Source organism: Neovison vison, chromosome 6 (genome assembly GCF_020171115.1).
Source record: "Neovison vison isolate M4711 chromosome 6, ASM_NN_V1, whole genome shotgun sequence".
Lineage (NCBI taxonomy): Eukaryota > Metazoa > Chordata > Mammalia > Carnivora > Mustelidae > Neogale > Neogale vison.
The window spans coordinates 117,943,779-117,959,910 of NC_058096.1; the positions used below are offsets into that span (position 1 = coordinate 117,943,779).

At 48.2% G+C, this 16,132-nt stretch overlaps 1 protein-coding gene across 1 annotated transcript in view; it reads right to left on the reverse strand.

Annotated features, from left to right (window-relative positions):
• Positions 1 to 3,332: 3,332 nt before the first annotated feature.
• Positions 3,333 to 16,132, reverse strand: part of NRROS (negative regulator of reactive oxygen species) — a 28,463-nt gene continuing 15,663 nt past the window's right edge. Inside the window, exons 2-3 of the mRNA XM_044255148.1 lie at positions 8,947 to 9,067; positions 3,333 to 5,560 (exon numbers count right to left, since the gene is read on the reverse strand). Of these exons, the coding sequence (XP_044111083.1) occupies positions 3,590 to 5,560; positions 8,947 to 9,054 (2,079 nt within the window). The 5' untranslated portion in view covers positions 9,055 to 9,067 and the 3' untranslated portion in view covers positions 3,333 to 3,589. The remainder of the gene's footprint in view (positions 5,561 to 8,946; positions 9,068 to 16,132) is intronic.

Consider the following 16,132-nt stretch of genomic DNA (forward strand, 5'->3'; position numbering starts at 1 on the left):
GGCAGGGCAGAGGGAGGGAGAGAATCTCAAGCAGACCCCCCCACTCAGTGCAGAGCCTACACGGGCCTCAATCTCATAACCTTGACCTCATGACCTGAGCTGAAATGGAGAGTCGGACGCTTAGCTGACTGAGCCACCCAGGTGCCCCACAATACTCACACTTTTTAAAAGAAGGTCTCCAAGCCTGGAAACTTCTCCCTCTCTAGTTTGGAGAGAGACGACCAGCTGTAGGGGATTTGCCTCTACACCCCTGGCTGGATCCTTTAGCCGTCTGTGGCTTTCCAGCCCCGGTACCAAGATTTCTCTGGCTCAGCATTACTGAATACATAGCCGACTGCATTCCTCAGTGTCCCACTGGAACCAGATGGGTAAATGTAGGAATCCTAGTCAAACAAGAATAACTCAAGGAGGATTTAGGAGACTGTTTACGGAGGGATGGGCAGGGAAAGGCAAAACACAAGGCCTAATGCAGTGACATGGGGTTGGTAATGAACTTTTACCCATCTCTAGCAGCTCCTAGAACCTCGATACAGCAGTGTGTGTAGAAAGTGCTACCTTAAGAGGAGAGTGAATTTTGGTTTTAAGTGTGACCAGTTTGAGACAAATCTGTAGGGAACACCCTGACCTCACTATCTTCTTCCTCTCTGATCTACCAAGGCTTCTTCTTAGCCAATTACTATTGGAAACCAGAAACGAGGAAACCCATTGAGGTAAATCTCTCAGGGCAGGACAGGGGAGGGTGGAGAGTGCATCTGGAGGGGCACCTGGAAGCTATCTGGCGCATGAAGCAAAAGTGGACCCTGTATGGATCCATGATGACAAAGGACCAGTGATACTAAATAAGGATTATAGTTTAGCCAATTTTTTGCAACTAGGGGCCTTCAAAAAAATCAGTGGACCCCTAGCAACTTATTTTGTGCCTCTGGGAAAAACTTAAGTGCTTGTTTTATGACTGAGTTTTAAAAATCTGAATAATTCTCACTCGGGTTAACAGTTCAGTCTCTGACATTATTTATCTTTAATTCTGAATATTCTGGCATGTGGCAACTAGAGGTGGCCCCGCTTCCCACCCACTGAGGAAGACCCACTTGGTTCAATCTGGCTGTCTGGGAGGCCCTAGGCACACACCTTCTGGTCATGCCAGGGAACTCGAAACAGGCCCTGTGGGTCCTCATGCCTCAAGTGGTAAACTTGAGGAAGAGTAGAATCTTCTCCTGTAGGTGGAGGGAGGGATGGGCCAAGGAAGACAAAGGGACAGAATTTGCTGGTGAACCCTAGCTCAGGACGGGATACAGAAATCCACCCGCTCTTCCCGTTCTTCTCACCATATTGACACAAACCTAGGAAATCACCTTTGGGCCCTGGTGATGGACTGATCGACTTAGACAAGGCCACAGCCTTCTGAAGTCACTACCAGGGGCAAGAGGAGGACTCTGTCCTAAGTCTGCAATTTGCCATTCTGCGAGGCTAGGCCCTAAGAACAGGTAGAGTGTGGGTGTTGAGCTACGTGGTGGGACTTGAGTGGCTTTGAAAGCCTTGCCCGACCCCTTGAGTCATTCCTTCATGCCAAGAATTTGCTTCACGAAGTCCTCTGCTGAATGCACATGCTGCCTGAAAGGGTGTGGTGCACATTTGTCTTTCTGTCTTCTCAACATTGAACTTCCCTTCCTGTTTTGAGAACTCCACCCCTTGTAAGTATTTATAGGAAGCAGAACCCTTTTTCTGCTGCCTGGGCAGGGGCACATGACCTAAAGTCAACCGACTCTGGACTGTGGCTCAGGAGCTAGTGACACAAGATGGCAGAATTTGGGAGGCCCTTCGTTTGGGCAATGGGTGGCAGCAGTGGTGGTGACCCCAGTAGCGGTGGCCCCGTCCAGAGCTGTCCAAGGCAGCAGAGCAAACTGTGTTGTCCAGCAGCGATGGCTTGTGGCATGATTTGGACTGTGGTCCCAATGGTCGAGTAGCCTCCTGGTTCCTGCCCACTTCCCAACTCTGTTCCTCAGCCTTCCCAGAGAGGCTGGGCTTCCAGATGTCCTTTTACTCAAACTGTATGCCGCTTAAATCAGACAGAGATTATCCTCGGTTGCAAGAAACTGAGAAAAGTAACTGATGTGAGGGGTAACACATTAACTCAACGGAAGCCATAAATGCACAAGCCGTGGAAAGACTGATTTGTCTCGTTTAGCTATTTGTCACCTTGGGAAACAGCAGGACCCCAGGAAGAAGTGTTTGTGTGGATGGGAGGGGAAATCAGGCCAGTCTGGTCTTTGGGGCATGGCCGGGGCTTGTAGGCAACAGCCCTGGACAGAGGCTCCAAGGGGTTCTGAGGTATGTGCAAGGCTCTGGGCTGGGGCATGCAGGCTGGAGAGAGCGCACTGGCAGGAGAAGGGGAGGGGCGGTAAGGGCAACCACTAGTGAGCACAGGTTATCTCGGTGAGTGCCAGAGTGTGGAGCCTTACCCAAAGGGCCTTTGGTGCCCTTGTAGGGCTGCTGAGGAAAGTCTCTGTTTTGTCAAATGAAGACCACTGTTTTTCTCTCTCTGATCAGCCCGAACACTTCTGCTGACGTGTAGTCTCCATGGTAATAGAATCAGCTTGTGGGACTTCTGTCCTTTCCCCACCCCCTCACCCCAACCCCACCCCTGCAACTGGGCCCTTTATGATTGGATAAGTGGGATAAAAAGCACAAAGACAGTGACAATTCTAAACTACCAAAAGGGCAAGTCCGTGTCACCCCCCCCTCAGTCCAGTCTCCCCCCAACACTGCAGAGGAGCAAAGAAATTGTTCTCTATTCCCACTGAGAGAAGGAGAAGGAAACCAGGAATGTCGTGAGTACAGGTGCTCAACCTCTGCTGAGTTGTTTGTGGGTTTTGTGAAGAGTAGGGGCAGCCTACAGGTCAGCAGAAGCACTCCTGTCTACATTTTTTTTTTCCTTTCCATCAGATCAAGGACTGTGCCTGGTGTTCAGCTTATTGCTTGAATAAACTCAGGGCCCGGTTGTCATTCTCTTAACTTCTCCATGAAAGGGACGTGTTTGCCTGCACAAACTGTGGGGCATTTGGGCCACCCTGGCTGCAGTGGCAGAGCCAGCCGCCACAGGAGGTGAGAACCCTTCTCTCAGACTCCCAGCTCAGAAACTCCTGTCCTTGGGGAACCCCCGGGGCACGGACTCTCACAACCATAGGACAGGCTCTTGGAGTTGTCGTTGTCGGGGAGCTCTGACCTGCCGCCCTCTCTGGTCAGCTCCATGGGGATCACCCAAGGGGAGGATGCTGAAAAGTAATCTGGGTGAAATTACCAAAAAATACGGAAGAAAGAGAAAACAAGCCAGGTTTGATTTAAAAAATATTTAAGAGACACGTGTTTTATTGTCACAGAACATCACTTAATAAATATTTTAGCAGAATGATGAGCCTGAATCACAATGATAGAGGAAGAGCTTGGGGACAACTAGGAAGGCAACATTTTAAACTTTTAACTTAAACCTCAATTCACCAGCTCCATCCTCTGCATCAGGCCCCGAGGTCGGGCGAAGAACCTGTGTCCTTTGGCGCAGGGGCCCAGTTTCTCACCTCAGTGTGGAGCCGGGTCAGTATATGGAAGACCAGTAACAGCGGCTCTTGATGACCTGAAGCAGAGGCTTCCTGAAGGTGAGGAAGATGACGGTGCAGGCCACCAGCAGGGTGAGGCAACTGGGAAGAATGAGCACCAGGTACAGCAGGCCCATGTCCACCCGCTCCCATTTACAGTCCTGAGGCATGCCTCCGGGCAGTTCCATTAGGCGAATGACCTTGGAGGAGAGGTTGCAAGTGACCATGGCCAGGTCAGCAATGGTATGCAGGTGCTGCAGGGACCCCCAGCCCTCCACCCCACAGCAGTCATAAGGATTCTGACTGAGGTAGATGGTGCGTAGACTTCGGGTGAGCTGCTCAGACACGGCCCTCCAGGGAAGGGCTGTGAGAGAGTTTCTGCGCAGATCCAGGGTCTGCAGGGCTGGGCTGCCCCTGAACCGTGGGAAATTGGTCAAAGAATTCCCTGACAGATCCAAGTCTCTCAGATTCCCAAACGCAGAGAAGTCCAACTCTGTGGAGCTGGAACCAAGGCCCACGTTCCTGAGAGACAGGACCTGTAATGTGGGGGCGATATCCCGGAGAGGGGTGACAGTCCCGTTCAGAATCCCCCAGTTGCCGGACAGGTCTAAGTGGGTGAGCGCGGTCCCCTGGAATGAACAGTCTTGTAAGGCCCCCAGCCCACAGCCCTCCAGAGAGAGGCTCCTCAACGAGGCCACGTTCCGGAAATCCACACAGCTTGGGGGGCCCCGGCGGTGCAGGTCCGCCGGCGGGGGGCAAAGGGAGATCTGATTGTGGCTCATGTCAATTGTAGTGATGTTACTGGCATCAGCAAAAAGGCCAGTGGGGACGCCCACGAGCTGGTTGGAGCTCAGGTTGAACCACCGGAGGTTCCTCAGGCAGCCGTGGAGGCCTGGGGCCAAGTGCAGCTCGGACAGCTGGTTTTGGCTCAGGTCCAGCTCTTTGAGCGCCCCGGGGGGCTCGTGCTCTCGGATATGAAGCGTCACCAAGCAATTCTGGTTGAGGTTCAGGTGCGCAAGGGAAGGCATTTTCTTCAGGAAGCCGTCGGGCAGGTACTGGAACTGGTTCTGGCTCATATCCAGGAAGCGCAGCTCGGCTAGGTCGCTGGAAGCAAACTCCTCCCAGAGGTTGACGGTGGTGATGTTGGTCACGTTGCCATCCACGAGGAGGAACTGGGCCACCATCTCCCGAGGCGAAGAGGCGTTGTACAGGTCCCCGTAGAAGCCCATGTTGTTGTCCCGCAGCAGGAGCGTGTGCAGCTTGCCGCACTGGGGCAGGAGCGGGAAAAACAGCAGCTGGTTGTGTGAGAGGTCCAGCGTCTCCAGCTCAAAGGCAGCCTCGGCCCCGGATGCCAGGAACCATTCCAGGACATTGTAGCTGACATTGAGGAGGCGCAGCTGGGTGAGGCTGAAGTCCACGATGCAAGGAAGGTTGTTATAGGCCAGGTTGAGGTGCCTCAGCTCGGTCAAGCCATCGAAAGCGCCACCCTCAATCTCAAAGATGTAGTTTCTCTGCAAATCCAGCTCCCTGAGGTGCCCCAGGCCCTCAAAGACAGAGTCGTCGAGCCTCATGACGGTGTTCCTTGCCAGGGACACGGACTCCAGTGAAGACAGGTTCCGGAGCATGAGGGCCACCATGTCTTCTGTCAGGGAGTTCCCCGACAGGTCCAGCGTCCGCAGAGCCCGCAGGCTGCGGAAGGCAGCCGCCGTCTCCCTGTAGCTCTCGGACAGGGAGTTGTCGGGCAGCGCCAGGCTGCGTAGACGGGCCTGTTCTTGGAAGGCGCCACAGCTGATGCGCTCCAGCTGGCAGCTGCGCAGACTGAGGCTCTCTAGGAGCCGGTAGTGCCGGAGGGAATGGTTCCACAGGGTCCTCAGCGGGTTGGCGTCCAGGAGGAGCATCTGGGAGTAGGGCGGGAGATGGCTGGGCACCAATTCAAGCTTCTGCCCTCGGCAGTCGGCCACTCCATCAGCCTAGGCCCAAAAACACACTGGTCAGCAGGAAGGGGGCCTCCAAGGCGGACATTTATGCACAGAATCCTGGCCTGTTCCCTGGACTATTCCTCCAACCACTGGGAGGGACTCTAGAGATTATTTTTTTTTAAAGGGAAAAAGGACAGGAAAATGTCGCACAAAAGGAACTTTTCTCTGTTCTTTACCATCACGGTGAAACAGTCAGCTAGGAGCTGGGGCCCAGACTCACTCGAGACCCGCTCATATCAGAGGAGAGGTGAGCTCCTGTCCGTTGGCTTCTGAGCAGGGACAACTGTGTCACAGTGTGGTTTCAGCTGTGAGAGGAACTGAGGATCAAGGCGGTACCTGGGTGTAAATCCCACCTCTGCCATTCATTTCCCAGCTGACCTTGGGCAAATAACTTAGCCTAAGTCTGTTCTTCCCTGTGAAGAATGGAGATGAAGAAGAGAGTGCCTGCCTCAGAGGACTGCAGTGGGATTGGAAGGGAGGCTGCACAGTGCCTGACACAGGAAGCACCGTTCACCCAAATGGCCACTGTCATATCCTTATCGCTATTACTGTGACATCTGTGTGTCCAGCAGGATCAATGCCAGACAACTGAGATGCTGTGGCATCTTCATTGCACCTGAAGGAATTTTGCCTGGGATATTCCTCTACATTCTGGATTGATCAATATTAAAGCTGAAAAGGACTTTAGAGCTCATCGCCCCTCTGAATGGTACTGAGAAGTGGGGCCTGGAGAGAAGTGAAGAGTCAATGGCATTGCAGGGACAGGAGCCCAGAGCTCCTAATGCCCAATTCAGTGCACTTCCAGGGTGCTGTTCCAACCCGACTGTGCTGCATAAGGAGGCAGGATGGATGAGATGACCCTGTTCTCTCTGCAAAAATCACACAAGCCTCAGGATGCTTCAGCGCAGCCCCATGTTTTACGAGACTGGCAAAAACAATCAGTTGCAGGATGTCAGATGTCTAGGAAAAAAAGTTTTAAGGGATAAGATAGAAGAACAATGGCCTTCCTTTTCAAGGACTGGTCAGTTAGGACAAGGCCAGTGATAGCAGGGAAAAAAAATTTTTTAAATTTTATTTATTTATTTCAGACAGAGAGGGAGAGAGAGCGTAAGGAAGGGCAGAGGGAGAACCAGACTCCCCGCCGAGCAGGGAGCCTGATGTGGGGTTCAATCCTGGGACCCTGGGATCATGACCTGAACCAAAGGCAGATGCTTAACTGACTAAGCCACCCACTCACCCCCCAAAATTTTTAATGAGACCACACTCTGCAAACTGTCTAATAATCTTTTACCATCCTTGATAATATGTGCAGACATATTGCTGTGGCAAGAAAAATAAATTTGACCACATCTGTTAAGCAGCTGTATATTACTTCGCTGCACAAAGAGCACAGTATTAAAGAACAAGAGTTCTAGGGTCGGTCCAGTCTGGTTCTGCTTTTCAACAAATGGGTGACTTTAGGCTGTTACCTAACCAGTCAGGACCTTCATTATTCCATGTGTAAAACGGAAATTATATTTACAATTTTCTCACAGGGGCTTCTTTTTCTTGAGGATTCAGTGCGATTATTTATGTAAAACAATACAGAACCTGGCACGTAAGTGCTTGATAAATGTTGGCTTGATGATTAGCATTATTTGATTAATTAATCTGTTGTTGAACATTGGAGTTGTTCCTAATTTCCAGATGAACATCAGAATGAATTTGTCAAGTTCCTGTCACACTCCCCCGAAAGACTTTGGAATTTTGATTGGGATTGCATTACAATTATGGGTTAATGGGGGGGTGTGTGGATAACTGATGTCTTTACAAAACTCAGTCTCCCCCTGCAGAAATAATGTATTCCTTTATTTGAGTAAGTGTTGGTCTTCCCCTAACAGGACTCTCTGGAGAATGTTGTGGTTAGGGGCTTTCTTCAAGCCATGGGACCCTGTTAAAGCACAGCCGCTGCAACTCTGGAGTCCCACCTCTGTAATCCCCTGGCAGCCCCAGTGAAGGGCTACAAAAAGACCACATGACTGTCAGAGTCCAAGAGAACCTCACCATGGCCACTTTATGACCACACATGGCTTATGCAAGGAAGGGCACTGGAGATAGCTGGACTCTGGAAACTCTCAGCACTAAGCGAGCCACAGGGAATCCAGTCTTTGAGCTCCTGGCAGCCCCCTCACCCTCCACACCACTCCTCCCCACCAGGCTGGAAAGGGTCAGGTAGGGGGTCTAGCTGGAGCCCTGAAAGGCTATCAAAGAATTCACACTTTATTCCCTCTTTGTTCTAAGCCTGACTCCCTCCTGAATCAGCTACTGGGAGATTCACCTTCAGTTGCCTCTGTAAGGGAATAACGGAAGTCTGAAATTGTAGCAGAGACTAACAACAATAATACTAGATAAAACCCATAGCTCCTATTACATACAAGGCACTGTTCTGAGAGCCTTATATATACACTATTTAATCATCATAGCAATGCAGTATTATGGTATTATGGGCTGGTACCACTATTCTGTATTTAACAAAGGAGGAAACTGAGACACAGAGTGCCCCCTGCCCTCCACTGATGTCACCAGCTGGTAAGCTGGGGTTTCAACCCGCTCTGGCTCATAACCACCACTCCATACTGGAGTATCTTACAGCACAGTGGTTAGAGGCTACTAAAAGTGGTTAAGAACCATGATCAGCTGGGCTTTGAGATTTATTAGCGTTGAATTCAGGTATTACCCCAACATGCAATTTGTCCTCCCAGTGCCTTGTATATAATGGGACTCAAGGACTGTTTATTAAATGTATGTTTCCCAAGAAGACTTTTGATATCACAGACTTACAGGCAAGGGAGAACATTTCCAGAAACGTGCTCAGTCGTTATGAGCCAAGTCTGTTTGCACATACAGGCCAAAAGTCCTGCAGAGGGTAAGCTGTAAAAGCTCAGCTCTCCACTCCCTGGATCATCCTCAGCCTGAACGTGATTGAGGATGTCGCTCTCAGCAGCACCCCTGTATTTGAGCCCTTGCTACTGGCTCACCCACAGGCTCTGAGTCAGGGCTTCTCCAACTGTACTATGCCCTGCTCAGGGATTCCAACATCATGAGTGGATCTCGACCGTCCAGACTTTTAACAAGCTGTTCTTGTTCTTGACCTCGGTCTCTGGGGCGTCCTATCTTCAGCAAGTATGAAAAAGATGGGGCAGGGACTGCCTGGTCTTTCCCAGGTATCATCCTGACCTTTGGTTCAGGAGCAGCTTGCACACGACAGCCCGTGGGCAGCTGCAGAGTGACTCAGACGCCTTCCTTCTCTGCCCTCTTGGATGGACAATCCACCAAAATGAGCTGATCTTTGTCAGGGCAGAGGCAACAGACAGCTCAGAGGTCCTGGGAAAACTCACCAACTCGCAGCCCCCTTCGTAAGCTGCTGTGGCCATTCCACTTGGATTTCTCCATTCCAGTGTCAAGAAGTGAAAACCCAGGCAGAGCCAGAGGGGCAGTAACTCCATCTCAAGTGCAGCACTGCAGACAGAGGGCAAGGAAAAAGTGGGTCAGAGAAGGACATCTCTGAGGGCTGCTTTGCACTCTCGGTCAAAGGAGCTGGTTCCCAGCTGTGTCTGGTCTTGGAGGCCCACAGCTATAAGGAGGCGGAAACCCACAGATTCTTCAAATATCTCAGGTTAGCCAACACTTTCAGCCTCTCACTGCGACTATAGACGGCACTTATTTTTGTTTTGCCTCTGCCATTTGAGGGACAGGTGGCTGAACACTGAAACTTGTAAGAGAGAGGCAAAGGACTCAAGGAACCAGGTCTCAGGTCACCTGGAGTTTTCCATGTTTTGTAGTTCTGTTGAAGTTTTTTTCCCAAAGCTCAAATCTGCCCAGTGCCTTACCTGAGCTCGATAAATATTTGCTGAACAAATGAATGAATGAAAGAACAGTGAATTGGGATTTAAATATTAATGGTAGCTTCTGGTCCCATAAAGTTACTAATTATTGTATTGACACGAGGCTTTTAGGAGGGTGGATCTCATTGGAAATGAGCCCTTTGAATACAGCCCTTTGGGAAAGAAAAAGGACTTTGATATTGTGCCTGGATGAGAGAAAAAACTGAAGGGCAAATGGAGAGTCATCTTCAGATATAATAAGGATTATTGATGAAGTGTGGTCGCCAGCCCTTTGGCCAGTTAACACAGAACAGGAACCAGGAGAAGGCTTAAATTTATACATCTACCAGCAGAATTTTAGAACTAAGAGACTATAAGGCAGAGACATCTGGTATGTGCTCTGCCATCACAGTTTTACAGAAGAACATTCAAAGGCCCAGAGATAATAACGGCTTATTCAAGACTCCAGATCAACTTAGGACAGGGCTGAGAGCAGGCCCCAGGCTCCCTTCCCTGAGCTCCCGTAGTAAGCAGCATCATTTCTCTCGCTGAAGGTGCTGTTGAAATGACTGCCCTCTTGTTGGGAGGGCTGAGAGCCCAGTGGCATTCCCCTCTCAGCTCTGTGTTCCTTACTCTCAGAGGCAAGCACCTGGCCCCAGCATTTCAACTGCTCCATCCTCTCCTTGACATCCCCCCAGGAGGGACCACAGGCCCTGCTCCCTAGTCTTCTCCTAAGCCAGCAGCACCAGCACTCACAGGAACCTCCTCACCTACTTCAGGGGACCCACAGACCTTTCTCCCTCACACATCCAGGCCATCTCGGGCCCCTTCCTCTTTCTCTTTCTTTGAATGAGTTTACACATCTCTGAGGCTACCTTCAACTTCCTGGTCAGATCTGAATACTCACCAGTGAAAACAGAATAGCAGAAAAGCAAAGTGAAACCAGGTAAATCAACTATAGCTTTTATGTCAGGTCAGGTCAGCTCTCCTTACCACAGAGGGAACCTCTAACTCAGAATTCATCAGTCTTTGCTGGACACTGGGAATCCCCTTCCAATCTCCCCTTCCGCTTCTGCGCCTGTGCAGAAACTAATACCTCATGGCAGGTACAGGGCACAGATGGCAGGAGCAAAACCATATGGGCTTTGTCCTTAGGATCATTGAAAACACACACACACACACACACACACAGGAAACAACCTTGGGATCACTGCCCAGCTTGAGATAAGGTTGCCAGATTTAGCAAATTACAGGATGCCATTTGAATGGAAGATAAACAGCAAATAACTCTTAAGTGCAATATGTCCCTTGCAATATTTGCATAATACTTAAACAAATTGTTTATCTGACATTCAAGTTTTCCTGGGCATCCTATATTTTATTGACGACAGACAGGGAAATGGCAACCATGGACTTGCCCCCTGCCGCCTTCCTCCCTCACCCCCTCTATCAGGCTTGGGATGGTAGATGCTGCTGTCACAATCAACCTTCCAGAAGAGCCATTTCAATCTATATCGAAATGCCAAATCTAGATGGGTGCAGGGCGAACTTGGGATTTCTTCAGGGAGAATGTAACTCTTTAGCCTGGAATGCTAGATAGACCCAATGTCATGCCCAGGGTGTAATTTTAATTTCTGGGTCAACGAGAAAATTTCTGCGAATTTAAAATATACTTTCTCCTTTCTCCTAATCAGCCAAGCAGGAAAGAAAAATTATTGCTGTTCCTTCTGGGTGACTCCTCTCATGAGGCAGCATGGGAAAATCATAGGCTTTAGAACCAGACAGACAGGGGTTTGAATTCTGGCTCCAGCATTTGTTCTCTATCCTTGAGCAATTCATATAAAGTGGCTAAGACTCAGATAATCCTTCTATTAAATGGGGATAATAATAACTATTCAGAGTTTTTATGAGGTCAAGTAGCATATGTGAAAGTGCTTCATTTACTATGAGGATGCTTAATAAAATAATTACTATTTATGAGTTTCAAATACTATTGAGCTGGTTGAGTGGTTGTTATTTATTAGCTCCAAGGTAATTTAAAGAAGGAAAAAGAATGGAAAGTGTGGAAGGAAGAAGAACTATATCATTATGCCAACTGAACATGTGAAAGGCATGCAGGAAGACTGCATTAAAAATTCTGTGTTAATAAATTCCAGAACAAGGTTAATCCCACTAACAAATGATTATGCTGGTTGAGAGCTGGTTGTCCTCAGAGAACAGTCTTACCCTGCTCTGTACCACAGGGAGTTGACTTCTGAAGGCTGTTTCCCCAGCTCTGGGTGTCAGCTGCTCTCCCGCTGGTTCGGTCAATGGGAGGCACAACGGGAGGTTAGACAGCAGAATACCCCGAATCCAGGGTATTTCTTTCCCTCTCTCTCTGCCTTGGACAGAGAAGTCCTTGAGCTTCGACTGGTGACTACTAGACTCTAGTAACATCCTCTTGCCTCTATCCTTTCCGAAGATCACAGCTTCCTGAAATTGCGAACCTCTGGATTGACTGTCTACTTGCCCATTACCTTCTTAGCCTCTTCCATCATGTTTAGCCAATTTCCTGCATTAAATTTCCTCTTTAAAAAGTAATCTGGGTGTTTCTGTTTCCTGGTTGGACCCTGACAGATGAGATGACTTAAGTGAGAATGGCTTTGGATCAGTCCTAAATATGGGGCGCCTGGGTGGCTCAGTGGGTTAAAGCCTCTGCCTTCGGCTCAGGTCATGATCTCAGGGTCCTGGGATCGAGCCCCACGTCGGGTTCTCTGCTCCGTGGGGAGCCTGCTTCCTTCTCTCTCTCTGTCTGCCTCTCTGCCTACTTGTGATCTGTCAAATAAATAAATAAAATTAAAAAAAAAAAAAGATACATAATGACCCTAAAAAGAATAAAAGGCTTTCAAAATAATCACCATTCACATTGAGAAACACTATTCCGGGAGCGTACAGAACGATTTCTCAGAGGCATAGTATTGCAAAGAGTACAAGATGAGTTTGGATGCCAAGTCTTACTGGAAATCCCAGGAACCCTATACTGCGTGCTTAAAACAACTTCCCCTCCACCCATAATTAACCCCAGCTGGGGGAGGACCACTCCACAGAGTATCCAGCTGTAAGAGAGCATCTAAGCTTATAGCAAATAATAACTGTCCCACTTCACTCCAATCTCTCTGACATCTTCTAGAAAATACATCCATGTATAAAGCCAAGTCATCTTAACTACGTTTTTGGTAGAGAAAGAGAACCGAAAGGAAAATAATTATAATGGAGGGCACACAGGGCAGTATGACATTAATAATTTAAATAAAGTAACCTGGAAACCCACCCCCCAACCCCAGATTTAAAAGGGCCTGGATCCACGGTTCCCATTTCACGGACTGTGAACCACTTTCAGGAGCCACAGAGGAAATGGAGCCACAAGGAACTGCCAATCAACCTGAGTAGGGTTTGAGTAAGTACCATGTCTCCTCCGGGTCTGGGTGGCCAGTGGGAAAGTCCCCTGTATAGAAGCTGAGGCCCTGACAGGAGAAGCAGATGGCATCTACAGACTCTGCTTGTATCTTCTTCTTAAACCAGATAACAAAATTGAAGTGTTCCTTCTAAGTGTGGAGGCAAAAAATGGTAAGTCTTGCTCTCTTTTATATAGAGTCTACAATTCTGTATTCTTCTATTCAGTTAACAATTTCTATAAGATCTCTATTTTATCCAGTCATGGTTTTCATGGTCATGGCTAACACCAGAGATTGTGAGCTTCTAATTAATGAAAGACAAGGCACTAGTGACCCAGGTGCTAGCCAGGTCTGTAATACATCTCACCTGGAGGTATGAGGACTCTAAATCTGACCTTCTGTCACAGGAATTCTTCTTAGTATTGCATTTATATTTCTTCTTTACCTTCTAAATATTTTGTTTGTGTTTAGTCATCACAAAATGTCCTTGCCAGTTCTTCCCCAAGAAGTCCTTGAAATATTAGGACCTCCAAATGCTTTATGGCATCCCCTGGGCAATCCTTAGTCTTGAGGTGCAGCATTCTGATTGACTATCATGGAAACCTATGACTCAACCCGTATCAACCCCAAGTCTATAACAGTGTTCCTTTTAAAAAATTTTATTTATTTATTTTAAGTGATCTCTGTGCCCAACGTGGGGCTCGAACTTTTGACCCTAGGATCAAGAGTCTCATGTTCGACCCACAGAGCCAGCCAGGTGCCCCTATATAGAGTTGCTTTTTCAGGCAGAAATACGATATAGCTTTTTGTCTGGTTTTTCTCTGTTCGTACCTAGTTATAATAAATAAGTGGTGAAATTCTTTTCATAAAAGCAACACAAATCAAGACTATATTCTAGAACAAGAGAACACTAACAGTAAGGAAGAAGATCGCAGATCAGCTGTAAAAATTCCTCTTTGTTTTAGAAAGTATGCTTGTTTGCTTTTTCTGGTTCCACAAAATAGTACGGAGAAGCTCCTGCTTCACTGAGCCAAGTAAGGTCAAAGAAGACCAAGGGAATGGTTGTGCGGGCTGAAAGGGATGGAGCATAGCATTTCCTCCTCTCAGACAGGGTGTTCCGATCCTGCTGGCAGCAGCTGGGCTGTACACTGGGGGAGCGCTTTCCATATCCATTCCCATGCCCACCTCAGTTCTGGGCTCAGGACTGCTCGAATGGAAGATGGCAACATGTGGCCAAGGAATGGCTTTAGTGAGGGGCTGTGCGGGTGTTGCTTGCTTTTGACAGGGAAAACATGGACATGGAAGAGAGGGTGAGTGAGATCTTTTCACTGAAAACATGGACATGGAAGAGAGGGTGAGTGAGATCTTTTTGACTTCCCTGATATGGACAGGGAAGAGAGGGTGAGTGAGATCTTTTGACTGGTCTCTGCTCCTTGAAGTCCTGTCATTTCCACATCCCCGTCGTAACAAAATTTACAATTATTCAGGGGTGCAGCAACATCCCTAGTTTTGTTAGACGGTCTAACACTGAAACATATACGTATACTACTTTTTTCCCCCAATGCATAGATTTTCCTGTATTAATAAAACCTTTTTTAAAACGAGTGATTAATTCCAAATAGTTTCCTGTCATGATATAATGTCTTAATCAGCAGGTAGTAAAACCCAGCCACACATAAAGGCTTATCCACAGGTTTTGGGTTTTTTTTTAAAGATTATTTATTTATTTATTTGAGAGAGAGGCAGTGAGAGAGAGCATGAGCGAGGATAAGGTCAGAGGGAGAAGCAGACTCCCCATGGAGCTGGGAGCCCGATGCGGGACTTGATCCCGGAACTCCGGGATCATGACCTGAGCCGAAAGCAGTCGTCCAACGACCTGAGCCACCCAGACGTCCCTCCACAGGTATTTTTGTCCGTAAAAAGATCTCATACTGAAAGTTTAGGAATACTAAGGAATAACTCTGACTTGAGTTTTGGTTTTATTGTATGGGAGGGTTGTGATTCATTTTCAGGAAAGGATGCCGGATTTCTAATATCCAGAGGCACCCTGAATACCTCACCCCCATATTCTCACTTCCCCACCCCCTCTCACCACTGCTACTACAGAGCGAGGATGGCACCCTCTTTGCTAAAGGTGCTATCAGTAAGTCTTAAGAGTGTTATACATACATTAGCATGTAATCGAGAATTTTCCCCTTAAAAGAATCAGAGAAGCTGAAAAAGTTTTAAACAAAGGGGTCTTTGGAGAAAGATGGCAACTCAGAGATGCTGGTGGCAGAAATAAATATTTATAGGGACACCTGGGTGGCTCAGCCATTAAGCTTCTGCCTTCAGCTCAGGTCATGATCCCAGGGTTCTGGGATGGAGTCCCCCACATCAGGCTCCCTGCTCAGCTGGGAGCCTGCTTCTCCCTCTGCCGCTTCCTCTGCTTGTGCTCTTTGCTCTCTTTCTCTCTCACCCTCTTTTTCTCACAAATAAATAAATAAGTAAACATATAAATCAACAAAATCTTAAAAAAAGAAATGTTTATAGACTGGTCTGAGGGGAAGAAATCTCTAGAAGCAGAGAATGCATAAGTACAGGGTGTGAAAGTGTGAGGTTGGCCTCTGTGAACATAAAAGGCACAGGCACTAGCTGGAGGTCTCCACAGAAAGGGAATCTGCCTTTGTTTAAAAGTAAAAGAGCAAATCCCACCTGGGATCCTAGAAGAAAGAGAAGGGCAGCTGGTCACACACTGTAGAGAGCAGATATTAAAGAACAGAAACCCCAGTCTGTGACCACTTCAAATAATTCCCACTACCAAGAAGTATTTGAAAGTCTCGGGCAAACAGCTCTGGTCTCTTTGATCCATAGCAAAAAATTATCGTTCCAATTTTAGTATATGTGCTGCCGAAGCGAGCACAGATCCATAGCAAAAAATTAGAGTGACTTTAGTCCTCACCAAATGTTCAAACTTAGCATCTCCCATGGTGAGATCACTTGACACTCCGAGCTTCTGGGTAGGGCACCTTGGGAAACAGAGCCCCATCTCTGCAGTACCCTTGCCAAGGACATTTGCCCTGGACCCAGTCATGAGGAAACAATCAGATGGATCCAGGCTGTATACTGTCCTATGAGACAACTGGCTTGGGCTCTTCAAAGAAGTCAAAGTCTTGGGGCGCCTGGGTGGCTCAGTGGGTTAAGCCTCTACCTTCAGCTTGGGTCATGATCTCAGGGTCGTGGGATCGAGCCCCGCATCAGGCACTCTGCTCAGCAGGGAGCCTGCT